Source organism: Varanus komodoensis, unplaced genomic scaffold (assembly GCF_004798865.1).
Source record: "Varanus komodoensis strain SLA01 unplaced genomic scaffold, ASM479886v1 scaffold29_1, whole genome shotgun sequence".
Classification (NCBI taxonomy): Eukaryota; Metazoa; Chordata; class Lepidosauria; order Squamata; family Varanidae; genus Varanus; species Varanus komodoensis.
In genome coordinates this window covers 11,444,163-11,472,151 of record NW_025335759.1, presented here as the reverse complement: position 1 = coordinate 11,472,151, position 27,989 = coordinate 11,444,163, and the positions used below count along the sequence as shown (strand labels likewise).

Below are 27,989 nucleotides of genomic sequence, written 5' to 3'. Positions count from 1 at the left end.
CCTCTCCCTCTTTCCTGGATTATTTATGTTGGTGTATTCTGCCCCCTGCCTTCTGGCAGCTGCTCCTCTGGATAACCAACATCTAGTCCGAACTGGAGTCCTGCTCAGATGCTATTTGGGACGCCAGAAGGGTGGGAAAAGCCTGCATTTCCACAAACAAACAACCAGGAGGGATTTTCCATCTGAAGCTGACATTGGTCTGTGAGTTCCACGCTCCACCCTAGCCTGGACCGCACTTTGTGCTGGCACACTGCCTCTTCCCACAGCATTTTGGAGACGAAAGAGACCGAAGAAACCTAGTGATTCCTGCACGGGAGCTTTTCTTTCTGATCCAGTTTGTGTGAATCCAGTGGCAAAGTAAATCCTGTGCTTTTTGTGCACCTGAATCTCAGAGAATAAGCAAGTTTAGCACCAGAGATTGGTGACTTCTACAGGAGAGATTATTTTTCCCCTGGAATCTACCAAACAAAGCTCTTGAACACCCTTCAAGATCTGGAGCAACCCGCTCAAGTATCTTTGACTTAGAAGATCTGCAGACACCACCCAAAGGATCTGTTGATTCATTTGATCTGAGGTCCTGGAAGGATTAGAGACTCACCAACTGACTGTATACTGAGATCTTTGGATGCCATTTTTGGGGCCTTCCCTGTTCCTGTTGATCTTGATATAGTCCTCTAAAAGGCCAGCCCATCAAAACATTCATCTCCAGCCAAGGTTCTTTCCCTCCTGGTTTTTGTTATCACCCTTGATTTCTCAATTTAGAGTTTATTTCCAAGGAGGTGGGCCTTGTGCCTCTCTCTCAGGTTGGCAACATGTTCAGCTGGATGAAGAAGAATGAGAAGAAGACCCCAGAAGTGATCCGCACAGTTACGGAGGGTCTGAAGGACCTCTACAAGAGGAAGCTGCTGCCTGTGGAGGAGTTTTACCGGTTCCATGATTTTCACTCACCGGCCTTGGAGGATGCTGACTTTGACAACAAGCCCATGGTGCTGGTGGTGGGCCAATACTCTACTGGCAAGACCACCTTTATCAAGTACCTGCTGGAACAGGACATCCCTGGGAGCCGCATTGGCCCAGAGCCTACCACTGACTCGTTCATCGCTGTCATGCATGGCGAAACAGAGGGGATCATACCAGGCAATGCCCTCATTGTGGACCCCAAGAAGCCCTTCCGAAAACTGAACCCCTTTGGGAACACCTTTCTGAACCGGTGAGTGTACCAGGGCGCCATCTTCCTTCTCCCATCTTTTCTGGCCTTGTGTCCGTTGCGTCCTTTAGTGAGCCTCAGAATAGTGACATGGGGCTCTGCAGTGGTGGGTGTCAACCGTTTCAGACCTGAGACCTGCTTCTCTTAGCTGACAAAAAGGGGCTGCGGCTCGGTGGGTAGAGCACCTGCTTTGCATGAAGCGGGTCCTGCGTGTGAATCCCCGGGATCTTCAGGTGAGGCAGGAAAAGCTCCCACCTGAAACCCAGGGGAGCTGCTGGCATTCAGTGTTGGTCTAAATGAGCCAGCAGCTTCCAGACAAGCAGCATGGCACTAAATTTCAATGTTTTAACCCTATATGAGCATCCTCTCTTTCTCACCTTGTGTGTGCCTTTGCTAATCAGATCTGGAACTCCCCTACCTATCTAGCAGTATAAATAGGTCTTCTCTCCCCATTTCATGTTTAGCCTCACAACAACTCTGCGAGGTAGAATGGACCAAAAAATGGTGGCCGTCTCAAGATCGGTCATGGAGCTATATGTCTGGGCAGAGATTTGAACCTGGGCCTCGCCAGTCTTAATCGGACACTCTTGACTGCTATGCCTCCCCCACCCCCTCTGGCTTTCCACTGTGTCCTTAACAGCAGATCTGAAAGGTTTTTAACCAGAGGAGCATGACAGCCATTCCTTACATATAAAGAAGAACAAAGATGAGGTTTCATCAAGTGAAAGCCTGTCCTGCAACTGGAAAGAGAAGCTGCCCAAGCCAGAAGCTCCCTCATCTGTGTTAGAGACAGGAGCGCCTTTGTACCTGGTTGCCAACTTCTACCTGTCTTTCCCCTTCTCTTTAAAAAGTAACTTGCAAACAAAAAGGAAAGACTGGTGGTTTTCTGGTATGTCCCACTTTGAGTCAGCATCGAGCCTATTTCTGGGTCCTCTTGACCACCCAGTTTCAGAGAAGCATTCTAGAGGCGGTTAAGGGCAGGGCAGAACTTAGTTCAAGCCTGGATTCTCCCCTTGAAAATGGCGGTGGAATGGTCGCTCCTGCCCTTGTTCCACTGTCTGTCCCCAGAAGCCCCGTGATGGGCTTTTCCTGGTGTTCTCACCCTTCCTTCCCCACTGGGTGACAGGACGCAAAAAACCTGACGACCAGACATCCAACAGATGCTAACGTCCTTGGCCTGGCATTCCTCTGAGTGCTGGAAACAAATGGCCTGCAGCTTTCAAAGTGGTGGGCAAACCTGCCTGGGGCACATGGGGAAGGTTCACCCCTGCCACACCCTGCTGAATTTTCTCTCAGTGCTGCTGGGGATGTGCTTCTGCTCCCCGCATGGCTTGTTTTACGGCACAATGATGGGTGGGTTTGCGATGGCTGCTGCTGCAGGGGCTGCAGAGAGCTCAGTTGCAGAGATTTGGGGGGGGGGGGGCTGCTGCGACTGCGCAAAAGGCCAAGGATGCTGGGGGTGGCCGAGGGCTGTTTGCTGTCAAGCCCTGTTTTACAGGCATGTGAGCAACTGCACCAGCAAAAGGGTGCCAGCCATCCAGTGGTGCTGCAGAGGCAGCGCTTTGGGGCAGATGTGCAGGGTTCCACTCAGCAGCGTCGATAGGAGGGTCCCCAAAGACATCAGGGAGACCTTCATTTTGAAGTGGTCCTCATCACCATCCAGGGCAGGGCAGGGCAGGGCAGGATGCATGGAACCTTTCAAGTTCAGTGCATAAAGCTACCTACATGCACTTCTCAAACCATGTCAGCTTGCTCCCCCTGCCAGGGTGTGCAAACTGGACTGCAAGGGGGGCTTCCTTGATGTTAGTTGTGGCACGGGCAAGGGAATTCCAAAACGTTGGTGTCGGGTTTTTTTTCATCACCTTAAAAAGATGGCCTAGCAAAATTCTCTCTTCCAAAAGTGCAGCAGCCCCTCTTGTGGATCTAAATGTGGGGAAAAGAAATCAGAAGCACAGATAGAAGATCACATTACCAGCCTTGGTGATGATGCACGTGAAAAAGATTTTGGGGTGGTGCTTGATCACAAGCTGAACACAAGCTTCCAGTGTGACATGGCTGCAAAAGGGGCCATTGCACTCTTAAAAAGCATTCTTCCAAAATCATGGGAAGTAATCATTCCATTCTACCTTTGGTCAGACCTCACTCCAAATACGGTGCTCAGTTCTGGGCCCACAGTTTAAGAAGGATTTAGATAAACTGGAATCGTTCTGGGGAAGAGCAGGGTAATTTCCCCTTCTGTCCTCCTGCACTGGTTTAAAAGATGTTATCCCCACCCTCTGTGGGTTGCCAGCCATAGTTTGCACTGCAGCAACCTTCCCCAACTTGGTGCTTCCCAGATGGGTTGGACTACAACTTCCAGTATCCTTTGGTGCTGGGAGTTGGTCAGGGCTCTCAGAAGGCAGATCTCTGGATGTTTTGGAGTTCCATTCCCAGAAGTTCCTGCCTGGCATACTGGAAATGAGACCTGAAATATTTAGAGATCCGCTTTCTCCCCGCACCTTGTCATAGAAGGCTCAGTTCACTCCGCATGCATTACTCAGGTAATCCCTGTGCCATCCCTGTAAGGCGTGTCAGTATTCAGGTCTTCTTTTTGCAGATGGGAGAAAGAAACTTGGGTGACACAGCGGGCGGGACGTTCCAGGCTCCTGGCAGATGCACGTAATGGTTGTGCCGTGCCAATTCCCCGTGCGGATGGCCGGAGTCCAGCTCTCCTGGCCCCTCAGCCCACCCACGAGTGGGAGTATTACAATTGTGGGCCCCACCTCTGCGCTGCTCAGATTGCACAGAAGTTTGCCCAGTGTTCTGTGCTTTGCCATCGCGGTGCTTCAGTGACAGGAAATTCACACCCCTTTCTCTCCGTTTCTCACCTCTGCGGTTATGAAAACTGCAGCAGCATTCCGTAGGGCAATATATCCTACCACAGGGGGCAACCTGAAGTCTTGTTCTCTGCTTAGTTTCAAAAGACCTCTGTTCAGAGTGTTGGGCAGAGTGGACATGAGGAAGGGGCGGGGGGGAGAAGGGAGGGTCAGCAAGAGAGAGAGAGAGAGAGAGAGGTGATGGACCCTTCCACTTTGGTCTGCCCCCACCTCCGTTATCCCTGAAGGAATGTGGCCCTTGCAGGAAAATGTTTCCTGTCCCTGGTTTGCCAGCTGATCATGAGAAGACTTGGCCAAGTCTGCTCTTGTGTTTTGCGCTGCTCTTGTGCTGGCAGCACCAGGAAGTGAAGCTTCTGACAGGCTGGAGAGAAACCTTTTCATTTGATCCCATCTGAAGATGAAGCCTCTGGCAAAGACACAGTTGCAGTAGCAAGTTGAAAAGTTGGCAACCCTACCTACTTTCTTCAGTAGGGTTGCCAACATTTTACTGGCCCGGTGCCTTTGACCGCTAACGTGAAGCACCGACTGCTGCACCTCAGGCTGCAGCTAGAGAAGAGGCAGGCAGCTGCCAGCCTGCAGGCCTGACCTGGCCCGCAAAGGTTGCCGGCCTGGCCCACGAGTGCTTGAGCTCCCTCCTTTGGCCTCCATTCTGGCCTGGCAGCTGCTGTGGGCTTTGGGAGGAGGCTAGGAGAAGGACTCCCGTCAGAGGAGCAGAGAAGACCTGCCACCTCACAGGATCACCTGAGCAGGCGATGCTGAAATCAGCATCCTATTTCAGAAGTGGGTGTTATAAGAACAGGGCAGTGTTAACATGGGGGAAACCAGGGGGAATCCTTTTAAATCCCAGAGGTCGAGTATTTAATTTCATTCGCCACCTTTCCGTCAGGCAAGAGCCTTCACGTAACAGCAATAAAATGATACCTAGTATCATAACATTTGGGGCTCTTGGCCTCCAAGGCGTGCTCTACCCACTAGGCACCAGTCCCCCTCGCTTCCCTCCCAGACCTTGGGAAGTCCCTCTCCCACTCCTTCTTTCATAGCGTTGCAGAGGCTATCCAGCCTCCTCGCAGAAATCAGGTGGTGGCAGGGAAAGCACTGGGAAGAATGCAAAGGGCACCTGTTTCCACCTTCCCTATCTTCTGGTGGGGCTGCGGAGAGGAAGGCAGGAGACAGGCTATAGTGCTTGTGGGGCAGGGGAGGCAGCGTGCAAGCCAGCCTCCCTGGAATGCAGCAGGGCTCTCTGTGCCAGGTTGTCCTAGGAACACCCCGTCTCCTGGACGGCTGGAAAGCAACCGCCCATCCGTGTGTGCCGGCTGTTGAAAAAAGGAGCGGGTTTGCAGGCTGGACGGCTGCAGAAGATGGCAGAGCGCTGCGGCTCTCAGGTTTGTCCAGGTGGTGAAGCTAGAAAAATAGGTGCTCGCCAGCCTTAGCCATATTTTACTTTATTTATATATGTGTGTGTGTGTGTGTGTGCGTGTGCGTGTGCGTGTGCAAACATGCACACACACAGTTGTTCCAAGATGGGGCCGCCTTCTTCCGCAGTCTCTGTGTCCACAGACCTTGCTTCCCAGCCCTCGCTGTCCTCATCCGAAGAGTTGGTGCCGCCCTGGCCCTGGAAGGAGCACCAGGAATGACCGCCTCGCTCACTCCCAAGAGGCGGAGGGAACGGATGGGACGTACTTTGCATGTGCATGTACAATGCCAGCCTTCCAGATGGAACTCCATCATTCCCAGCTGCCCTGGCCTCCTATTAAGTAGATTTGGGTCTGAGAATTGGAGGATGCAAAGTACACAAAGGTGGGGTGAAGGGTACTAGAGTTGGGGGTGCCCTTGATTCGCCAGCCTTCTTAAAGGATCAGGCTAGCTGCTGCCTGTCTGGCAGAAATCCACGATGTTTTATCGTTGCATCTCCACGCTTCGCCATGATTTCCGCCAGCTGTAGCGTAAAGATACAGCTGAGAGCATGTTCCCATTTTTAAAAAATGTGCCCCCGCCCCCCAACTAAAGCAGTCTTCTTTAAAGCTACTGTTCATTGCACGACAGTGGGAAACTGCCGAGTGGAATGTCCCTACATATTTTCCGGAAGGGTCTACTTTTAGCATCCTTGTTTATACTGGGTGAACTGTGCTCCTTCCTCCTTCAGGGGGTTTGTAAACAAAAACTGCACTTCAGGCACACAGCACCGCCTGACTTTTGGCAACGTTTGCCTCAGCGCTTGCTCCGCATTTGCAGATGAATCCCTGGAGATCTCCGCTGGGACCCCAGAATCTGATTTATCCTTCCCTCCCTGCCCCTCCATAACTATGAGACAGAATCTGGTGGAGCATGAAGGCAACTTTGATGCAGAAAGAAGGCAAAACGCTCATTGAGTCTTTAAGAGAAATGGTACAGATCTCACATCCTTGGGGCTGCAAGCTTTCGTTACTTACGCAAAAGTCCCACTGAACTCAGTGGATTTGGCTCAAAATAACTATCCCTAGAATCAAGTTCTTGGTTATTTCTTAATATTTTAAACCCACTCTAATATATGCAGTTGCGATTCAAAGGGATGAGTTCATTCCACCCTTTGAAACAGGGCTGCGATCTTTCGCTGGCAGAGCAGATTAATCAACCGAAGATGCTGTCGACTGATCTGTGAGTTTTCTGAAGACTTTCCCAGTGACACCACTGGGCTTGCTCAGGGCTTCGGATAACATGGTTTCCAGCTTCTTGGCTCATTTTTACCGCTACTCTTACGTAGGTGCCTCTCCCTTTTTGTTGCTGCCCTGCCCTGCTCTGCCAGCCCTCACCTGGCCTCTGGCCTCTTCTCTCCTCCTAGGTTCATGTGTGCCCACTTGCCCAACCAGGTTCTGGAAAGCATCAGCCTCATCGACACGCCGGGGATCCTGTCAGGTGCTAAGCAGCGTGTGAGCAGAGGTAAGGTGACCTGCTAGGAGCAAAGTTGGGGCCTGCTTAAACTCGCCCTGGCACACTGGAACAAGCAGGCTTTTTGTACTCTCTTTTAATGCATACTCAAAGTCAGCCATGGAATCATAGACTTGGAAAGGACCCTAAAGGTCTTCTAGACCAACTCCCCGCTGCTCAGCACAGCACGCGCTACAGCGTGCCTGACAGGTGGCCATCTGGGTCCTGCTTAAATGCTTCCAGTGCAGGAGAGTCATTCCGCTCCACTTCTGAACAGCTCCTACTACGGGGAAGCTCATCCAGCCATATCCACCTCTTCATTCTAGTGCTGGAGCAACAGAGTACAACTCTACTGAGATCTGATGGTAGCTGTCCTGTCTCGCTGTGATCTTCTGTCCTCCTGGCTAAGCAAACCCTTTTCTTTCAAAGGCAGTTTTAAAGACCAGCTTGACAACCACACTGAGCCCTTGCTGTTGAACTGTGAATTGTTGTTGAAATGTGGGTCACTGTTTTCTTTGAAGCCGGCTGTGCTAACAAGGAACAACTCACAAAGAGAACCCATGGTTTCTTGTTAGGTCGCAAACTGTGGGCTGTTCATGGTGAACAAAGCATGGTTTGTTATCTTGGCTGGAATCACACAAGACCATAACCCCTGTTTCAGCAACAACCCACGTCAATCCATACTCGCCCCTTCAGTCTGTCATCACATCTTGGATTCCAGAATCCTGGCCATGCTGGTTCCCCTCTTCTGTGGCTTTGATGAGGGTGGCGTCTCGCTGGGGAGGTGAACCTTTTGCAGAAGGCCACGTACTTGCCACACCTTCTGGAGTGGCTGCCGCTTGTTTTCAGTCTAGTTCTAAAACATATATCAAGATTAAAATAACAGCAAACTACCACTTCAGTGAATGTGTTATAGCATCATATCCATCTGTTAAATGATAAAGAATAACTTTTATGTTCACCACTGGTTTAACACGGTGAGTAATGGCAGCTACTGGGAAGTTCTGGGTGACTCTGCCCTTAAATGCGAGTGAAGGAGCATTTCATGCTGATAAATGCTGGTCCAGAAGCCACTCCGTTGGGCCAGTGTGATTAACCTCATCCAGGAAGAGGCCCAAATTCCATGTCAGAGAAGTTCTTGGGGGTGCACCCCAGTGGTGGGTGGGGCTGTAGGCAAAGGGGCGGGGCCAAAGTGGGACGGGGCCAATGTACCAAGAGGTCTGGGGAGTGCAAAAGCCAGGAAACCTCCATCGGCAGTGTGGGGAAGGGGGCATGGCCATCCAGGGACCCTGGAGGGTTGGATTAGAAGCTGAGGCAAGCCAGATCTGGCTGAAGTTATCCAGCCCTGTACCTGGGGATTAAGGTTCAGCTTAAGCAGTGATGCTAAAGCTTTAAGGTTTGGAGGAGAGCGAAGGCAGAAGGGCCCCCCATATGTCAGCAGGAAGGGGCTGCTTGATGGTAAACCCTGGGAGGCTGGAGTGGTGTGGACAGAGTGGGGTTGTAGCCCTGGCTCTGCGGCCACGTCTCCGATGCTGCCGGACTCGCTGTGCTTTGGCCTCTGCCGCGGAGCACGCCGTGGCTTGGGCTCATCCCTCTGAGTCTGCCAGCTGTGTCCCCGGGTGTTTCCCTGGCCCGTGGCCATGCCTGAAGTGCCAGGCTCCATGCTCTTCCTGCCTGCCCGCTAGGCCTGCTCTGGCACATAGTGATTTGGCCTTAGGGCTGATTTCCGGGGAAACAGAGTGCGCTGTCCATTTCAAAACAAAGGAGGCAGCTGGCTGGGCAAGACAGGATTAAAGTAGCCAGCTTTTTTCCTGACTCTGCCCCTGTGCTTATCAGCAGCAACTTGATAAGCTAGAGCTAGCTGAGGACACCAGCCGGGGCAGGACTGGCTGACACTGTTCCTCACTGTTTAATTCCCCATGATAGGAAAAGTATCACCCACTGGATTTCTCCATCCCAGGCTGCTGTCAAAGCTTCAGGGTCAGTGTGGGACAAACATTAGAGGCTCACTCGCTTCCTCTTTAACACACATACACAACATGATTGTGTGTACAAAAAGATGGTTGGAGAAGAGGGAAGCGTGGTAATGTGAAGCTGAGCCTGCAGAAACCATGGAGCCGAGTGCAGTACATAATACAGTGTCCTTTTCTCTCCCCTTCACCCTCTGCACATCCTGCTTTTTGTAGCATCTTCCCTGTGCAGACACCAGATCTCAAAAGCTTGCACATTATTGTCTTTTTTTTTGGTTGCCCTAATAAAGCTTCTACAGGAATATAGATTTTGGAGCACTGGGGCCACATGAGCGCCAGCCCCACGATGCCCTGTGAGCATTTTCAGGCCGGTCAAATGCCGCATTTATGGAGCTGTCACTAACACGGCTGCGTTTGGCTTTGTGAATTGTAAAATGTTCACTCTTGCTCCAAGTCAAAGTTTAAGAGAAGAGGGAGTAAATCTGGGGGAAGACGAGGGAGAGGGAGAGGGAGAGACCGTGAGCGTAGATGTAACTGTTCAGTTTAGTTTGTGTGGCCAGCAACCTTTGCCAAACACACACACACACACAGTGCTTACAAAATGCAAGGAAAAGTTTAGCAAATGCAGGAACGAATTGGTTACAAGGGCAACTATTGAGTGGGAACAGAATGTACAAGAGAGAGAGAGAGAGAGAGAGAGCGCGAACGAGTGAGCGAGCAAAGGCATCCGCAGATAAACCCATTCTCTGGATGTGCTCTCTGCATTCCGGTGCATGTCAAGGGTGCTCTTGGGTCCAATTGTGCCAAGTTTAGCCAAGAGGGGGACAAGGTGAGACCAAAAAATGCTTGAAGGGCGAATGGTGAGAGACGAAGGAGAAAAGGCAAGGGGCGCCAGATAAAGCCCTTGAAAAACATAAACAAGTCGTAACATTTCCCAGGGTCCTTAGCAGAAGCTGCACCCTGGAATGCAGAAGGGCACGGCTGAGGGTTCCCTCTCTTTAATGCTCACAGGAGCCCTGCAAGGTAGGACAAAAGAAGGCCTGCCTGGATGAATCGGGCATCACTCGTCCAGCGTTCTGCTTACGCAGTGGACAGCCGGAGGCCTCCGTGGGAAGCCCCCAGCCAGGACACACGTGTGGTAGCATCTCCCACACTCGTGTCCCCCAGTTCTTGGAACATGGAGGACTGCGTCCTCTGGGCCTAGACGCAGTCTGCAGCCGCCAGAACGAGTCGCCAGCGACAGCCTTTTCCGCCACGAGAAGTGAAGAGGCAGCGGCTGGACCAACGTGGTCAAGGGAGCGTTTTGTCTTCAGAGAGCTCTGGATGCAGGGCCTTCCAGCCCGAGTCCATAAGCGTCTCCAGTCGGCCACGGCGAGGACTGTTTCACTGGGAACAAGCAGCCTTTCAGCAGCCCCAGGCAGGCTTGTGGGGGACATGGAGCTCTTCTTCAGCATGGACATGGGGCAGTGGGGAGGACGGGCCTCTGTGGGGAAGGAGTGCTTCTGAGCAGGGGTGTGACCAAGGCTTCGTGGGTGAACTTTTCCAGCTCCCAGGTGAAAAGCCAAGGGAGGGCCTCTGTCTAACTTGTCAGGGAAGAAGAGACTGTTCTGTGTAGTTTTTTGGTGCAGACTGGGGCCTTGGGGCAGAGGGAGGCCTCGCTGGGAATGGGGAAAGCTGTAAGGAAGGCGGGGTGGCCAGGCTGGCATAAAAGATTAATTAGTAGTGTCTTTAAGAGGGAAGGGACGGACATGATTTGGACTGGAGGCAGAATTCGCTTTCTGAGAGCTGAGAGTGGCTTTGGTGTGTACACACACGTTTCGTCTTTGTGTACCCAGCCATCTCCAACCCATCATTCACATTCACAGACGTGTTCAAACATGTTCATATTTTTGGGGAAAGCTGCCCGACCTCCATGCAGTGGCACAAGGGAAAAGTTTTACATTTTGGATGTGGGGAAGAACCTCGGTGTCAGGCAAGCAGCTTCCCATGCTTGGCATGGCTGTTGTTTTGAGCATACCAGGGGAAGTCTTTGCAAAGACTGCTTGATGGGAATTTCAGTGGAAACACATGGCCACTGGAGGTTCGGAGATGGTGCATTTGCTCTTTTCCAGGACAGCCAGTGCCGGCATGTTCCACTCACGCAGGGTGTGGCTGGGGGAAGCCTTTGTGCTTTCTCGCTGACATTAGCCCTGCTGTATTCATCTCCCCTTGGAACTGCTGGCTCCCGCTGCACAGGATGGGCCTGGCCTCGGTGCCTTTTCATTCCGTGGGCAGGGAGAGCTCTTTCCTAAGCCCTCTCCTAATATTTCTTGGTTGCTGGGCACCCCCGGAAAGCCTCAAGCGGCCTTCTCGCATTATCTCCACACTTTGCACTGAAGTATGTAGAGAATCTGGACATGTCCCACCTCGGCGAAGAGGGTGGAGTGGAAAGAAGGGGAGGCCACGCCCTGGGCAAACTCGGCCTTGTTTACTGCGACTCCTTGCCAGAAATCTATCCCCATGGTCAAGATTTTCCTTGGCCTGAAAGATGGTGTGTTCTTCTAAAGCTCTCTTACAACAGCCCATTATTCTCCTGCAGCTGGGCTCTGCCTTCACCATCGATCTTTTCTGCAAGTGAGCTTGGCCCCAGTCAGCAGCTGGAGGCCCCAAGGCCAAGAGCTGCCTGCCCCCAAACTGCCAACCCTGGAGGCAAAAAAGTGTGGGTGGGTGACATTGGCAGCCCTGGAACATGCTGCCCGGCCCTACTGTTAGACTGAGTGGGGCAGTTGCTTGGTGCAGAAGACGCAAGGAGTAGCCAGGGCGTTGGTGCAGAGAGCGCTGGGCCGGGTGCTGAGGCTAGGTCGCGGCCGTCAGGGCCAGCGGACGTTTCTGGCCCAGCCCCAGGGCTGGTGAGCTTCTGCATTTCACTCAGGGTGGCTGGGCGGGAGATGAGTATTACCTGGAGCTTTCCTGAGAGGACTGTTTTCAGGGGTCACGGGAAAGATTGTGAGGCACCCTGCTTGATGTATCACTGGTCCTCTGTCCTCTTTTGGAGACTGGTCACGCTTGTGTTTAATAATCCTAGCAACAGTATTTCCATCCAAAGGTGAGGCGTTCCGCGTATGCACAAAGACGCTCTCTTGTCTAGGATGCGATCGCTTTATACTTTGCAGGGTTAAGCCTGGGTGAGGTTTGGCTGGAATTAGGGCTGGCCGCCTTCTTGCGGTCTCAGGAGGGACTGGAGGGGAATGCGTGCTGCAAAATGGAGGAGGGTGAGAGGCCAGTCAGCCGGTGTCTATGGGAAAGAGCAGTCCTTGCGCCATGGCAACTGAAGACAGGATGATTCACTGTGCAAAATGCTGAGGAATGTCCCGGGCGTGCCAGGGACGGAGGAGGAAGGGCTTGTGTCCAGGGGCGGACGTGGTGTGCCTGCGTGTACACATGTGAAGGTGGGAGCTGGAAAACTGGGGGCAGACAAGTGACATGGTGCATCCTACCACTGTGTGGAAGCCTGCTGTGCTGAGCCGTATTCCTGCCTGTTTGCTTTATTGTGCAGGCGCTCTTTCACAGGCCTTTCTTTTTAAATTAGACTTGCACCGAGCAGCCTTTCCAGAAGTAGGCAAGGGTGGGGTTGCCTGCAAACAGAGTTCTGTTCTCCATAGAAGAGGTCACCTGTCCACCCAGGGAGACCCAAAGCTAATCCGAATACTCAGGCAACCCGTCATAGCAGGCATGATCCTTGGCAAACCTGCTTGGTTCCGTTGTGTGGCTGGTGGGGTTCCTGGGACGGCGAGAACAGGGCCTTCTTAAAGCACGGGGCACGCTGCCAGGCTCCAGGGGATAGGGCTTTTCCTAGCTCAGCAGGCTGCAAATTGTACAGGCCTGCTTGACCTGAATGTTACCACTGCGAACGCACACACTCGCTGGCTGTTCGAGTTTTTCAGAGGGTCCCTGTGACTTGAGGAGGGCGGCCACAGCCATGCCAGCCATGGGCTTTTCTCCCCTCCCTCTGAACCGTTTTGCCAGTCCAGGCTTGCCTCCCGCCCCCCTGCCCCCCCGCCCTTTTCCTTGGCTCCCTCACCTGTGCGCAGCTGCGCAGCCATGGGGGTTCCAGAGCGGAGAGGAAATTCCCGCCGCGAGTCGGCACACGTTCGGAGCCAGCTGCCTGCCTGCCTGCCTGCCACGGTGAATGGCTTCTCTTCCTCCGGGGTGTGCTGGTGCCGGCAGTTGCAGAAAAGCACCCACCAGAATTGGACATCCAAACGAGGGCACCAGAATCTCGAGCCCTGCTGTGCTTTTGAGTGGCGGCGTGACAGGCATGAATTCAGCAGAGGAAAGCATTGCTCGGCATGGGGAAGCAGGAGACAGAGAAAGAAATGGCTTCACCCGTTGAATATCTGCCTGATGAGCAGCTGTGAAAGGTCAGCAGCCTCTTCCCAAGAGTTGACTAAGCACCACAGCTGGGGCATCCGTGGCCTCTGCTGCCTTGTCTGGCCTGGCTCACATACTGCGCCTAGAAACCCGTATTTCCACCTCTGCCCTTCGTGATCCTTGTTCCAGATCCTCCGAAGCCTGCGCTTGACTTGGCATGCTTGTCCAGGGCCAGGCAGACATGGATCAAAATCAGGCTCCCCAGCTTGGTGGCTTCCAGAGGAAATTCGGACTGCCACTCACAGAATTTCCCATCCAGCCGGAGCAGGAGCTGGACGGGGGAGGCAGCAAGAAGCAGCTGAGGAAGCTGCCCTGTACCGAGGGGCTGAATGCAAAGCAGCCTGGCCAGGTGGCCACAGGCCTTCCCAGGGAGCAGTCATGAGCTCTTCCTCAAGAGTAAAGGGGTGCTATCCAAACGCAGGCGGCACACATGCACCATCTTATTTTTTCTTCACAAGAAGCAGAGAAGAACTCGGAGGAACAGTGCCTAGTTTGCAACAGCTCTCTGAGCATTACAAACAGAGCGAACTTGCATTCTGAACCCATCCCTGGCCCATGTGGGAACAGCAGAGGTGCCGACCCAACGAATGCCGGACTCCCATGCAAACGAGCAGAAGCCCCACCTCATACAGAGGCCTTTTATCCTCGCCTGAATGTGGAATTCTTTTCCATCTGGCAATATCTCTTGAGTCAGATTCCATTATGAGCTGTTTCGGATCATTCATTTTGCAGGAGGAACTTGGAAACCTTCACTTCATCCCTCCTCCTCTTCCTCCTTCCCTTTCTTAAATAAACAAGAGAAAGGCTGGAAAATCCTTCTTCAGTGAATAATCACTGCTCAACAGCCCTCTCGTCTCCTGAGCCAAGCCTTCTCCTGCCGTGCCAGATTGTTCATGGATGGGATCTGGTCCTGGCCAGAAGCCCAGGGCCCGCTGCCAGCCAGAGCACTGGCCACTGGCACGGGCCGCTTGCCAGGAAAGCTGGCCGTGGATACCTAGCTGGACTGTGTGTTCTCCTGACTAATCCACCCAAAGGATCGAGAAGGATAAAAAAGCCCTGCAAAGACACAGTGTTTGCAGGCGACGGTGAGATTCGTTCAGTTCTCTAAAGCGGCTTGCTGCCGTGTGCACAAGCAACTTCCCTGAGGTTCACCTGGCCGAGAGGAGAGGAGAAGCGAGAAGCAGCCCATTCATCACAGATGCCCGTTTCCGGCCAGCACTCCCCGCTGGCAATTCTTAACACCTTAATGCCTGTTCACAATTCTGTGGGTTGGCTTTGGCTGCTCAGTGGGGAGGGAAAAGCACTCTGCACATACCCAGAGGGAGCTTTGCTATGACCTCCCACACTCCAGATTGAGCCCCGGTGCTTCAAGCTGGGGACTGGCGCTCTCCCACAGAGCACTTTGCTGTTATATTCAGCCTGGCCAGTCTTTCCTTGTCTGTTCAGGGGCAAACCCGGAGCAGAGAATGGTTCCTTTGTCTGACCTTCGGTATCTCTATCTTGTGACCCCAATCTGGAGTGGAGTATTCCAGATTCTTCCGCAGAAGCAAGTGACCTCTGGCGTCCTCTCTTTCCCCTGCGTAAGCCAGCAAGGCCCATGGCTCACGGAGATAAGGCCGTGTGGCCAGCCCCCTGCCCTTTTATTTAGATCACGCTTCTTTATTATTTTTCTTGAATCCGTCAGAACAATGAGGCCCCGTTGCTCAGACTTTCCTATGGAACGGCTCGGTTTCCTTTTTTGGTGCTGTGAAACAGGCCTTGTGGGCCGTGGCTGCCAAGAGGCAGGCAGGAGCGGCTGAGCTGATGGCGGGCATCCAACAGCTATGAAACGTGTTTAGATTTCATGGGGCGGGTAGAGGGGCAAGGAGGAGAATTGCCTACAGTGAAAACAAAACTGCTTTCGTTGGACAGGGAAAATGCGTCCAGGTTGGTGTGGGTGGAGGACCCTACAGAAATGTTCTTTGTGGCACAGGCCTTTTTTATTTTTTGCTTTTCCTTTCCATCTTTTTTCTTTTCTGAGATTAGTTCTCCTTCCGTCCGTCCTTCCGTCCTTCCTTCCTTCCTTCTCTGTCTTTGTTACAAAAATCTGTTTTGGGTAGCATTAAAAGAAGTGGTGCCTGCGGAGAATAGCAAACTTACTTGCAAAATGTTAGGCTCACTCTTGTGGTTTGAGGGGAAATAATAGAGGACAAGGGAGTGATAAACTTTAGAGGGAAATCCCGTGCTTCCCTGCCCCTGGAGAGCAAGGAGGGGGGTTTGACAGGGGCTGGATGATCCTCTAGTCCAGTATAGTCAGGTATTTTGTTTACTCTTGGAACACCCCCAGGTTGGTCAGAGAAAGATTCCCGTCTGAATTCTTGGAGAGCTGCTGCCATTTAGCATAGACCAGGAGTAGGCAGCCCAGTGTGTTCCAGATGCTTTGGACTACAACTCCCAGAATCCCTGGCCATTAGCCATGCTGGCTGGGGCAGGCGGGAGTTGTAGACCAAAGCCTCTGGAGGGCTCCAAACTGCCTACCCTCGGTGTAGGCAGAACTGTGCTGAAGAGGCCAATGGGCTGATTCCTCATGAAGTGGTTTCCGGTGTTTCTCGAAGTTACATCACCTACAGGAGGATGTGGACAAAATGCTTTGGGGGAGGGAGAGATTATTCCTAAAGGCCCAGTGTTGGACACATGTGCCCCAATGTCCTGAAGCCCCTGCCAGCACCCTGGATGACTGATCCACTGTCTTCTGCAGTCTTCTGCTCCTGGGGAGGGCCTGCAGGCATGGAAGCCATCTTGGCTGGTGCACCTTGGCCATGAGGTTTTGCCCACCTCACACTTTCACCCGCTTGACATGTAGCAAGATCCCCTCGTGATTGTCTGCTGCAGATTAGAGATTGCCAGCAAATTCCTCCTGAGGCCCTGAGCTGCCTCTGGGCCAGGGGGCAGGGCTTGCGGAGGGGCCTCAGGAAGCAAGTGGCTGGGGACTACGGACCAGACGGTCAACCTCCAAAGGCTGAATTCGCCTCGCGGGCCAAAGGTTGCGCGCTTGCAATGTCGAAGAACCACCTCCATGCCTTAGCCGGAGCTTGCCACACCTGGCAGTGCTCCACACCAAAGCCCAGTGCACATGGCCCAACGCTGCAGGTCACCTGGGTGGGGGCGCACTTGGCATGGCTGTGTGAAATAGCCTCTTACTGTGTGAGACTGCCTTCTCCTTCGCAGGTTATGACTTCCCGGCTGTGCTGCAGTGGTTCGCAGAGCGTGTGGACCTCATCATCCTCCTCTTTGACGCCCATAAGCTGGAGATCTCAGACGAGTTCTCGGAGGCCATCCGGGCCCTCAAGGGCAACGAGGACAAGATCCGGGTGGTCCTGAACAAGGCCGACATGGTGGAGACGCAGCAACTGATGCGGGTCTACGGCGCCCTCATGTGGTCGCTGGGCAAAGTGTTCAACACCCCCGAGGTGCTGCGTGTCTACATCGGGTCCTTCTGGTCGGAGCCACTGATGATCTCTGACAACCGACGGCTCTTTGAGCTCGAGGAGCAGGACTTGTTCACGGACATCCAGAACCTGCCCCGGAATTCTGCCCTGAGGAAGCTTAACGATTTGGTCAAGAGAGCCCGTCTGGTCCGGGTGAGTATTGGGCGCCTGTGCAGGGAAGGAGCCGAGACAAGGAAGCCCGGGGGCTTGGAGGAGCGTCCAAGAAGAAGGACATGCTAAGGAAGGGCTGTCAGGCCAGCCGCATTCCCCAGTGCAACGGGACGGGTGGTGCAGCGGGGGCTTCGGGTTGGGCAGCACCAGTGGGGAAAGCTCCACTCCACTGGGAAAAGGAAGCGTGTTGGCTCTGCCCGTGGCCTTGCCAGCACGATTCCTCTGCTGCAATGCCTTTGGCCGCCAGCAGAACATTTCTGTCACAATGGAATGGGAGGGAAAAGCAGGGCATGGCGGACTGAGAGGATGCTGTGTCAGAACAGGACGGCTGGGCGAGGATACCCAAAAGGAGGCCCACTGCAGCGTTCTCCCACAGTCAGAGAACGTTGCCCTCCAACCAGGCAGAGGTAAAGGAAGGGCACGTCTCATCGCAGTGGGGTAGGTGAAGCTGCAGCACCACCAGGATTTCCTTGGAGTTGGCCCTGATACGGGGCAGGAGAAGAAATGGGGCATTTCCCACTTCACAGGAGAACACCGGGTGCATGACTGAAGGATTGGCACATGTCGTGTTGAAGCAGTGTCAGGATTAGTCTGTTGCGCTGGGCCAGAGGGAAGAGCAGGCCTGGATGTGTTCATATTCATAGCGGGAATCAGTGTCTGATGGCATTCGGTTTGGCCAGTGGGAGAATTTCCATCACAAGGGGACAGGTGGAGACCGGAAATATTGCTGAAGGTGAGGGCATTGTAGCAGAAAGGTTGTGTTTGCGGTGAATGAAGTTGATATTGTCGTCTTCCAAGGCCTCTCGGGGGCTTTCTGAGCATTTCCACAGCTTTCTGTAGGGCAAGGAAAGTGTAGTATTACCTGAAAACGGTGGAATGAAGGGGAATGAGATGCTCCTGTATTTTTGCAATTCTGCTGTACCGCAGTGCCACCCTGTGGTTGTGCAATGGAACATCTAAGGCGGAGAAAGGAAAACCTCAGGAAAAAGCACGTGTAAAGGATCCAATCTTAATTTTTCAGAGTCTGGAAGCAGAAGCCTCGGCAAAGCAGTGGGCTGAAAGCCTTGTGGAAAGCAGCTCTAAGTTGCACATGTTCTTGTCCATTGTAAAAATTCTTTACTTTAAAGTTGCTGTCCCCAGCCTGGTTCTCCTTACAGCTCCCAGTATCTGAAGCCCATGTGGGATGACCTTCAGCATCCTGCCTGTGGGTGATGGATGCTGTAATCCAACACATCCGATGGGTTCCACGTTGGGGAAAGCTGCCTCAGAGTTTCAAGCAATAGATCAGAAATACCTGGGGCAATTGAACTCCCATCAGTTCTATCCCACCTAGGCAGTGGTGAAGGATGATGGGAATTGCAGCCCAATCAGATCCGAAGGGTCACCCATTCCACATCCCTGACATATGGGACCAGCCATTGCTGGATAGAGGCCCTTCCGCCATCCACTTGAACCTGTTCGCTTTTCCTAATTGGTGGAGACCAATGTTTGCCTCAGTGACCAGGTTTTATTGCCACACTTCCCGTTCTTCCAGGCAGTGATGAAGGGACTTCAGCTACCTCCTCCTCTGGAACAATGGCCACGTCCCCACAGAGGAAGTCTTTATTGTGCTTCAGGGAACATTGTGTTTATGGGCTCGGACACCCCTTTCCTCTTTCCCAGGTCCTCCCTCCCTCTCTCTTTGCATCCCGCTCTGGTTTTCTCGTTAAGCCTTTCCGATGAGGCAGCACCTTCCGTCCTCTTGATTAACCAAATGACGCTGCCTTGTCGCTTCGGCCACTGCCTTGGCTCTGGACATCCGTCTAAAGGAAGGAATCCTGGAGAATGGCGGAGAAGCAGGGCTGCATCCTGACTGCAGTGCCCAGCACCACTCAGGGCTTGTTGCAGGGTTGCCCCCACCGACCCCTGGCAGTGAACCCACCTGGAAAAGCGTTGCACTGCGCAACAACCATGGTTGCTGCTGCTGCTATTGTTGTTGTTGTTATTATTATTATTAGGAGCATTTCAGCAAAAGAGAGTGGCAATATCAGTGCTTGTCTCTTTCACACGGACAGAGCAGCTATACACACAGCATCATGCGGAGGTCTCATACAATACTGTGTCAAATGACAGCATACGTTGCTTTTAAAAATTTAAATATCGATCATTTTCCTTGGGTGAATCCTTTGGGAAGCCTCACTCTCAGGGGGATTCTGCAAAGCTCCGTTGGGACCCATTGTGGCTCCCACTGTGACATGCCATCAGGGTGCCCCAGCCGACGGCAACCCTACAAACGGACAGCTTGTTGTGTCGTGCAGACTGAGCCACTGGCTCTGGCCATTGGCTTACCTAACCCAGTGTGGGTGACCGACCGGGAGCAACTCTCCAGGGTTTAGGAAAGAGCCTTTTCTGCCCTTCGTGGAGGCGGTGGGGCCCTCTGGGGTCTCCTTCCTTCGGAGCAGGACTCTGCCACTGCACCATGGCAGTGAGTAGCTGGCTGGACCAAAAGATCCCCCCGAGCCCTGCAGTGGCCGGCCTGGGCTGCCTTTCCGCCCACACGACCCTGCGTCAAAGCCAGGATGGGGGTGGGTGCCGTGCAGTCTGCCCAAGGGGTTTCCCAGCGAGGCACCCCATGCTGGAGTGTTCCAGGGCTCAGTTAGGATTGTGAGGAGCTGCCGCCTGGCGTTTCCCTCGGAAAATACAGTATGGCGGGTGCAGAACAGTTTGTGCCATTCTGCTCAACGAGGGAGAGAGATGGCTGTTTTCGCAGGCTCCTCCATTCCCTTCCCTCCCTCAAATCTTATTATGTTACTGGGTTGTTTGGATTCCCAGAGAAGGAGCCAACAGGTCCCCCCAAAGCTCAGGAAGCTTCTGGGTTTTTTCCAGACTCTCTCTCTCCAGCTTATCTTTTCCTGTCACCTGTAAGGATGGATTAGTATCGCCAGGCCTTTCCAGAGCGGCCATTTCCTCCCAGCTTAGCAAAAAAGAAAAAAAAGGCAGCCTGGTGGGTTAAACAAATAAGACCCCCCAGGGAGGGCTCTTCTGCAGTGCAAGAGGCACCCCGGTCCTGGGGCTGCAGTGAGACTGGAAGGGGGTGCCTACAGAAGGAGGGGGCTGGTGGGGAGAAGATTACCCGAGCTCGGGGTCCCCCTTGGAGCTGAGACCCGGAAACGTGGCCCGGTGGGGCTCTGCTCGCCAGCTTGGCTGGGCAAACAGTTCCAGCCAGCAAGCGGGACTCTGTGTGTGCCGCACTTTGACCCAAGCGAGCAGAGCCTAATATGGGAGGCATTCTTAATCCGAAGAATCTAGTCCTTTTTGTTTGGGTTTCAAATGCTTTCTGGTCCCTATGGCGGCATTGATAGCCGTGTGTGGACCCCCAGGTGAGGGGGTCATGGAATCACCCTTTCAAGGCTCAAGGGCCCACTGCCTTGCATGGAGCTGCCCCCCACCCCCCACACACAACCGTGCCTGGTAGAAGCAGAATAAAGTCATGCCCCCTATACGTGCTTGGTTTGCTTACACCACCAGGAAAGACCTTGCTGTCCCCTGGATGTGCATAGAATCCCTGGCTGGGGCTGGCAGGGGCTGTAGCCCCAAGGCATCTGGGGGTGCCAGAATTGCCAGAATGCCAATGGCACAATTCTCTCAGTCGCACTTGAAGGATCTCTGTTGTCTGCCAGCTCTCCAACACAGAGGACTGCCCCCTGTAAAGCAGGACACCTGGTCTTTCTATCGCTCATGGGTTTCAGAGGCCTCCAGGGACTGCTGGAGGGCCCCAGAATTCCCACAAGCGGCCCCTGAGCAACACTCGGGTTTGCTGGGGAGCGGGACCGGGAGCAAGGTAGCCGTGCTCAGATCCACGTTCCCATCTAGTCTGGCTGTTCCCTGGCACGACCAGAGAAGGATTTACAACCTGGCGCTCCGTGAATGTGTCCGCCACTTATCTCTTTCCTCCCACCCCACCCCACCCCACTCAGGCATCCTGCCCTGCCTGAGCTTTCAAGGCTCTCTCACGCTGCAGGCGCCTGCAGTTGCAGCTTGGCTTGGCACCTCAAGGGGAGCCGAGCTGAACTGACATGGTGGAGATTTCCTTACGCCCGGGACAATGGGCTGCGTTGCCTTGTGCAGGAAGTGCTGGGAAATAAATCCAGCCAAGAGCTGAGAAAATGACCCCAGAAAGGCCCGAGGAGGTGGGGGCAAGCCTGGAAGGTGTCTGCTGACCCAGATGTGGGGAAGGGGAGCCCAGGGCTGCATGCGAGCAGCTTCCCTGATGTTCTCTTGCTTTGTTACACACGGGCTTGCACCTTGAGGGAAAGAGTTGGTGGCACACGGTTGGCCTGGAAGCCTGGAACAATGTTTGAAGTGACATGTGAAATGGGAACCAACATCACTCACAGTTGCTTTGGCCGTTTTAGCTCTCTGAACGCCCTGTCCCCCGAACGCTCTCCTCTCTGTGCTCCTTTCCTTCCTGGTCTACCACCTCCACATACGGACACGGCTTTGTGTGGAATTTCATACACCACTCTAGTCGTTTTACATAGGCTCCAACCAAAGTTGTCCAAATATCCAAGTACTTGGAGCTGGCGTCTGCAGGCTACCTAAGGCGCTCGGTCGTTGTGTTGCAGGAGGTGAGCATTCATTCTCTCCGTTCGTAATACCAGTCTTTTAGCTCCAACATGATGCGGAGGATCCATTTCCTCTTCCACGAAGCAGGTACGTAATTTAAAAGAGCAGGCACATCCATGAATGTTAAAGATTGTCCTGCTACAAAATTTATCTGTGCAATAAACTCCTCCCAAAGTGAAGCAGGTACTGGACATTGCCAGAACCTGTGTTGAAAAGAAGCATTAGCTGCACTGCGCTGCCAGCAGTTCTCTGCATCGGACCATCTCTTATTTAAGAGACTTGAGGTGTCCAACAGACCCCAAGCAAACACGTGTTTTGAAGAAAGCACAGCCTCAGATCCAGGGACACAACTGGTAGCCGCCAAAGCAGCTCTCAACGGACAAGGCATCGTCTGGCAGTGCCCAGAGCAGTTTCTTGAATTCCCTCCCTTCCCCACGGTCCGAAAGGGTCGGGGAGCCCTGCCCGACAAGCCATAATGTGCCCCGTCTGTTCTGTGTCTCCAGGTGCATGCCCACATCATCAGCCACCTCAAGAGGGAGATGCCCTCCGTCTTTGGCAAGGACAACAAGAAGAAGCAGCTCATCCAGAAGCTGCCCGTCATCTTTGCCAAAATCCAGCTCGAGCACCACATCTCTCCCGGCGACTTCCCTGATTGCGGCAAGATGCAGGTGCGGGCAGGGCCCCCCCCCCCCACCACCTCAAAGAGCCGCCTATAGGCTCTGCCATTGGAATGTGATACAGAGAAGCCTTAAAATGGTGTGCCCCCCCCCCGCATTTTTGTGTGGCGCCCTGCGTGGAGCTGTTACCTGCCCCACTTTTGTCCCTGACCTCAGCTCTAGGCCGGCAGCTCAGACTAAAACTTTTCCTGCCTAGTGCACTGCCTGACTGCAGGTTGTCGGCTTGTACGGCTGAGTATTTTCCTGTGGAAAAGAGATCCTGCAGATAGAAAGCTAGCCTGCCAGGAAAAAGGCCAGGCTAACATTTTTCTTTTTGCTGACCTGCTCTTTCCCCCACACCCACGTGCCTGTATACCGAATAACGTCAATACTCAGCTCCCCCTGCAGTCTGAAAGGTGCCACAATGCAGAGCTGATGTGCCCTGCCGGGAGCTGCTTGCCCTCTAAAGAGCCACTCGGTTTAAATCCCGATTCCAGTAATGACACAGTCCCTTTGCAGGATCTGCCGGGCTTTTCTACGTGAGGCCTGTATCTTGTGCTCGGCATTCCCTAAACAGCATTACGGTTGTTGATGGGCTCCCCAGATGACTTCGTGACCCTCCGCTTTCACTTCAGTGTTGAAGGAACCCTTTCAGGGAGTTTTTTTTTAAAGCAGGGGAAATGCTGCATTTAATTGCGAAAGCAAAAGGCCTTCGGTTTCCTCTTTTATGTTGGCACTGCCTTGCTGCCCCCCAGTGCCAGCTGCAGGTTACACAGTAGAAAAGGAGGAGGAGCACGTTCTTCCTGCAGTGCTTGGATCGCAATTCTGTGGCAAAGCCGTATGTAGAGACAGCCAATTAACAGCCAACTGTTTCTCTTATTTATTCATTTGTTATAGTTCTGTCCTCCCCCTTTCAAGGGACCCAAGGCAGCTTACATATTTTTTCTTCTCTCCATTTTATCCTCACAACAACAGCCCTGTGAGGTAGGCTTGGCTGAGAGTCAGTGACCGGCCCAAAATCACCCAGTGGGCTTCATGGCTGAGTAAGGACTGGAACCTGGATCCCCCAGTTCCGAGTCCAACACTTGAACCACTGGCCCCCCTGTAGAAAGCCCCTTAATCCCTTGCCTGCCCCCCACCCCCATTCCTTCTGGCCACAGCCGGGATCTTTCGCAAGGTGCTGCTTCGCACTGGCAGGCAGGTGTTCGCCCATCCGCTGACCCTGGCCAGCATGACATGCCGGGAATGGGAGAAGGGGGAGGGAACACACAACCCGCAGCTTGACCAACAAACCATTGTTTGTGTCATCACCTGTCAGGCAAAATGGATAGGGTACCCAACTGCGCATTAAATAAAGCATGGCCCAGCGTTGTGTGCGCACCTGGCCGGCACATGTTGGTGCAGGATCAGTAACTGTAGGAGGAAGGGGCCGCGCCTTCAGGCTGTGTCATCTCCCCCCCCCCCCGGTTTCCCCCAGGAAATGCTGATGGTGCACGACTTCACCAAATTCCACGGGCTGAAGCCGCGCATAATGGATGCGCTGGACGAGCTGCTGACGCTGGACATCGCCAAGCTGATGCCTCTTCTGCGCCAGGAGGAGGTGGAGGTCCCTGAGCAGATCGTGCAGGGTGGGGCCTTCGACGGCAGCCGCAACGGCCCCTTCGTGGAAGGAGCCACGGAGGGGGCCTACGAGGGGGTGGATGAGGACGACTGGGTGGTGACCAAGGACAAGCCCAAGTACGACGAGATCTTCTACAACCTCTCCCCGACGGATGGCAAGCTGAGCGGGACCAAGGCCAAGAACTGGATGGTCACCACCAAGCTGCCCAACTCCGTCCTGGGCAAGATCTGGAAGCTCAGCGACGTGGACCGCGACGGCATGCTGGACGACGAGGAGTTCGCCCTCGCCAGCCACCTCATCGAGGTCAAGCTGGAGGGCCACGGCCTGCCATCCGACCTGCCCCGCCACCTGGTGCCCCCCTCCAAGCGCAGGCAGAAGGGCTCGGCTGAGTGAGGGGCCTCCCCGGGCCCGCCGTCGCCGCCGCGGCGACACCAGGCTTGAACTGCTCCGGCCGGCCCTGGTGCTGCCCCAGCCGCCTTCCTCCGCTGCCGTTGGGCTCCCAAAGATAGCTTCCTGGCTCGAGCGCCTCGTGAAGGCCGTAATCCCCACACAGCAGCTGCTCTGCATCCGGCAGTCCTGCTTTTGCTCCGCCCGTCAACCCAGACTTTGTTTCTGCCTTCTGCCTGCCCTCCTTCCCTAGCACCCCCCCCCCCAAAGGCTGCAGTCCAGCTCCAGAGGCCGCAGCTCCTCTCCTCACGTAGTCCTCGCTCCCTTAGGCCTGGATTAAACTGCTCCAGTTGGTCTCACAGTTCGGCCCCGCACCTCCCTTTTCTGTACTTGTGCCAACGATCCAGCTGCCCTGGACTTCCCTCAGAGGACTCTTCCCCTCAGAATCAGGCTCACGGAGCGCCAAGTGGCCACCCTTTGTTAGTTCCATCACGCCTGAGCTACTAGAGGTGGAGAGCGCTTCCTCGGGCTTGCACTGCTCCCGCAGGCCTCACTGTGTCCCCGCAGACCAAGAGAAGGCCAGTCCCTGTGACCCTGCTCAGCAGGCCTCAGCCCTGCCAGCAGTTCAGCCTCCAGGCGGCCCCAGCCCATCTTGTTCTTCTTCTCCCTGCTGACATCCCTGGAAAACAGCAGGCCTCCTCTCTCTCTGGGTGGGTGTCCCACGGATGCGCAAGACATTCTGCGACCCATGGACAATGGTGGCCGGCGGCTTCTCTGGCATCCCTGGCCCTTGTCGGACCCCTTCCATCAAACCGAGGGGGAGACAAGTCGAAGCAGGAGTGGAAGAAGGTGAGGAGAAGCTCGGCGCACGAGAACGCCTCGTCCGGAAGCTTGCAGAAGGGCTCCGGAGGAGGGCCCCTCTCCCCATCCTGCCTGGACCCCTTTGGTGGGTGGCTGGGCAGCCTGCCCTCCCTGGTGCTAGAGGCTCCTATTTGGTGTCGAGGGTCCCTCCAGCTGCTGCCCCGCCCTCAGCCTCACCTGGCCCCTCGCTCGGCACCTCCTCGCTCACTGACCAAGCCGAGGGGTGCTTCCAGGGTGCAACTCAGGGACTGGGAGGTGGGTGGAGAACGGGCCGCGTCCAGGCAATCCTGCTTGGATATCTGGGTAGCCGTGAAGGCTTCAGTTGCTGCCGCCCCGCCCCCTTCTTTCTGAAGAGATTCCTAGTTCCCGTCCTAGAGCCGAAGCTCCTTGGAAGGGGAAGTCTGTGGCATTCCGTAATAGGCCTTCCTTGCTCCCTAGCAGAAAAACTGGACACCTGACCAAGGAGATGAGCAGGGCTGTGGTGCTCCCCACCTCTTTTCTCAGGGCTGGCAACTATGTCTCTGTGACTCTGGAAGATGGAGAAACAACCGCTGGGTATCTTCCATGCCACCAGGAAAAACAGGAAGGAAACCCACATTCTGCCATTGGAAGATATCACGCAATGCGTAGAATAGCCTCACCCAGGGTGATCAACTTTCAACATTGAGGGTGCCTCTACTTTTAAAAAGTGCACAAATTTTGGTAGCTGCAGTTTTATACAGCCCCTGGACCTTCAAGCCAGACTTGCTGAAATGTGCCACATTTAAAAGCTCAGGGATCCCAGTATTGAAAGCTTGGTGACCCCTGACTTTAGCAATACCTGTTAGCTGTCAGTGGGCCCCTTTGTGTGACTGGCTGAGCTGCTGTGATGTCACCGAACGTACATGGGTGGCTGAAGTTGGAAGATCATAGCTGGGAGTGTTGATAATCCCCGTGGTTGCTGGGCGAGGGAAGAACCTCAAGGATGTGGGGCAAGATTCAGAGATCTGGATTGCACATGTTGGTTCCAACTATGTCCAGTCTTTGGCTGTAAGCCTCAAGCTGTGTGTGTTTGCGTATGGTTGCTTCGTCTTGTAGACTTGTACTGCTTCTGATTCTGGTTTATTCAGCTATTCTTTTAAAGGAAATGATACATTGGAAATGAAAGGACATAAAGAAGCTTCCAATCACCTTTCCAAAATCATGAGGTCTAGCCACTTACTTAAACACAAAGAGGAGATTCTCAGGATGTTGCTAGTTCAGGAGTAGGCAACCTTTTGGGGCTGGGGGGAATGTCTGGCAATTTGAGAAACTCCTGGGCACAACCACAAAGTCACTGCCACGCAAGACAAGGCAAGGGAAACATCGCTTGCCCAGATGAATACAAGGCAGGCGTGTGGTCTCTGCCCCAACACATTAAAGAGCTTGGGACCCCCGTGTTCAGCTCCAACAGAAACTTATTTCACAGTAATCTCAGCTGCCAGTTCATTAAAAAAATTAACACAAAGGAAGGGGAGGTCACTTGACCTTGGAGGGCATCACAAGAGGGGTCTGGCTGTATATTGGTGCTGGCTACCCCTGCTGGAGTTTTCTCCTCGGAGCCCGGATCCTGCAGCGGCATGGCAAACTGAGGGCTGTGCAGAAAACCCACGGCACTGCATCCTCTCCTGACGCGGCCTGGAGAGCACACAGCCACTCCTACTAAGAGAACTTCCTGGTCTGCCCCTCGGCCTTTCCTGCTCTGCCCACCCAGACCTGCCAGCAGGGAAACCGTCTGGGGGCAAATTCATCCTCACGAGAGTGCTCTGCATGGATTACCCCCAGAAGAACTATGACTGTACTCCACCCGTGCTGCATCATGCATACATTTGTATAGATTAACTCCTTTTATCTTGGTCAAGTCTCACATTTGAACCGCTCACCAACAGCTTGTGCTTCTCACTATTGTTAAAAAAAAAAGGCACAAACTTATTCCGTGTGTCATGGCTGCTTTCCTCTCTCTCTCTCTCTCTCTCTCGGAGTTTGCCTTGGTGGGTGACATGAAGCTGCACATGAGGAGGTTTTGGGGAGACTTCTGAACTTGGGGTGATGAGGAGAAGGAACAAGGCATTAAACTGCACCGTCGAGAGACCTGGGGGAAACGGACATGGCTGGCCCAGCCACAGAGAGTGCTAAGCTTCGAAGCATAGGCCAGCCTTGCAACTCCAAATGCATTGGCTACAACTCCCATCATCCTCCAGACTGGAGGAGGAGAACAGCTGCAGTTCAGCCCATCCAGAGGGTGCCAAGGGTGGCTTAGGATGGGCCATGAATCCTTTTAGCCCGTTGTGCAAGTTTGGGTCCTATCCTGTAGTCAGCTGGGGCACGAGCCCATCCTCAGCACGGTCAATCACAATCCTCGCTGCTCCACCCAAGAACCTGAAAACCAACGATCGGGGTTGCCGATCGCCTGGAAAATAAGAATAACCTAATTTTGTTGACTAAGTTTTGCCTGGCTTGCTTTGCTTCCAAGGGGTGGCCTCAGGTCTGTCCTTGGTCCACCCTTGGCCACTTCACTATGGGGTGGGGGTGGGGGCCCTTGAGGTCTGGATTCCCACCCTTCTTCACCAACAGCTGCCCCAGCCACGGGGATTTCAGGAGAGGACGGCACATGTGGGCCCCCTCCATCACACGACAGCATCAAGGCAGCATGCTGGCATTCGCCGCATGGGCCTGGAATGTGCTGGCCATCTTTTGCCAAGACCAAGGGGCTGCTCCTCACGGTCTCCCTGGGGCCCAGGGGCACAGCCTTCCTTGCCGATCCCACAGCGTGCCTCCGTGGCTCTAACGGCATTTCAACCAGAATAAAACACGCTGTATGTACACCTCTGAACTT

At 53.9% G+C, this 27,989-nt stretch overlaps 1 protein-coding gene across 1 annotated transcript; it reads left to right on the top strand.

The window, feature by feature from the left end:
• EHD2 (EH domain containing 2) lies at positions 1 to 27,986 on the top strand. The gene is made up of 5 exons (XM_044435096.1): positions 1 to 1,210; positions 6,902 to 6,999; positions 16,575 to 16,987; positions 22,114 to 22,278; positions 23,744 to 27,986. The coding sequence occupies exons 1-5, from the start codon at positions 813 to 815 to the stop codon at positions 24,278 to 24,280; spliced, it is 1,611 nt and encodes a 536-aa protein (XP_044291031.1). The 5' UTR covers positions 1 to 812; the 3' UTR covers positions 24,281 to 27,986.
• The last annotated feature ends 3 nt before the right edge of the window (positions 27,987 to 27,989 follow it).

What these genes read in the sequence shown, in the direction of transcription:
- EHD2 (XM_044435096.1), top strand. Translation starts at nt 813, where the DNA reads ATGTTCAGCTGGATGAAGAAGAATGAGAAGAAGACCCCAGAAGTGATC. An exon ending in TAAGCAGCGTGTGAGCAGAG is followed by an intron (nt 7,000 to 16,574) that starts GTAAGGTGACCT and finishes TCTCCTTCGCAG; the next exon opens with GTTATGACTTCCCGGCTGTG. An exon ending in CTGATTGCGGCAAGATGCAG is followed by an intron (nt 22,279 to 23,743) that starts GTGCGGGCAGGG and finishes GGTTTCCCCCAG; the next exon opens with GAAATGCTGATGGTGCACGA.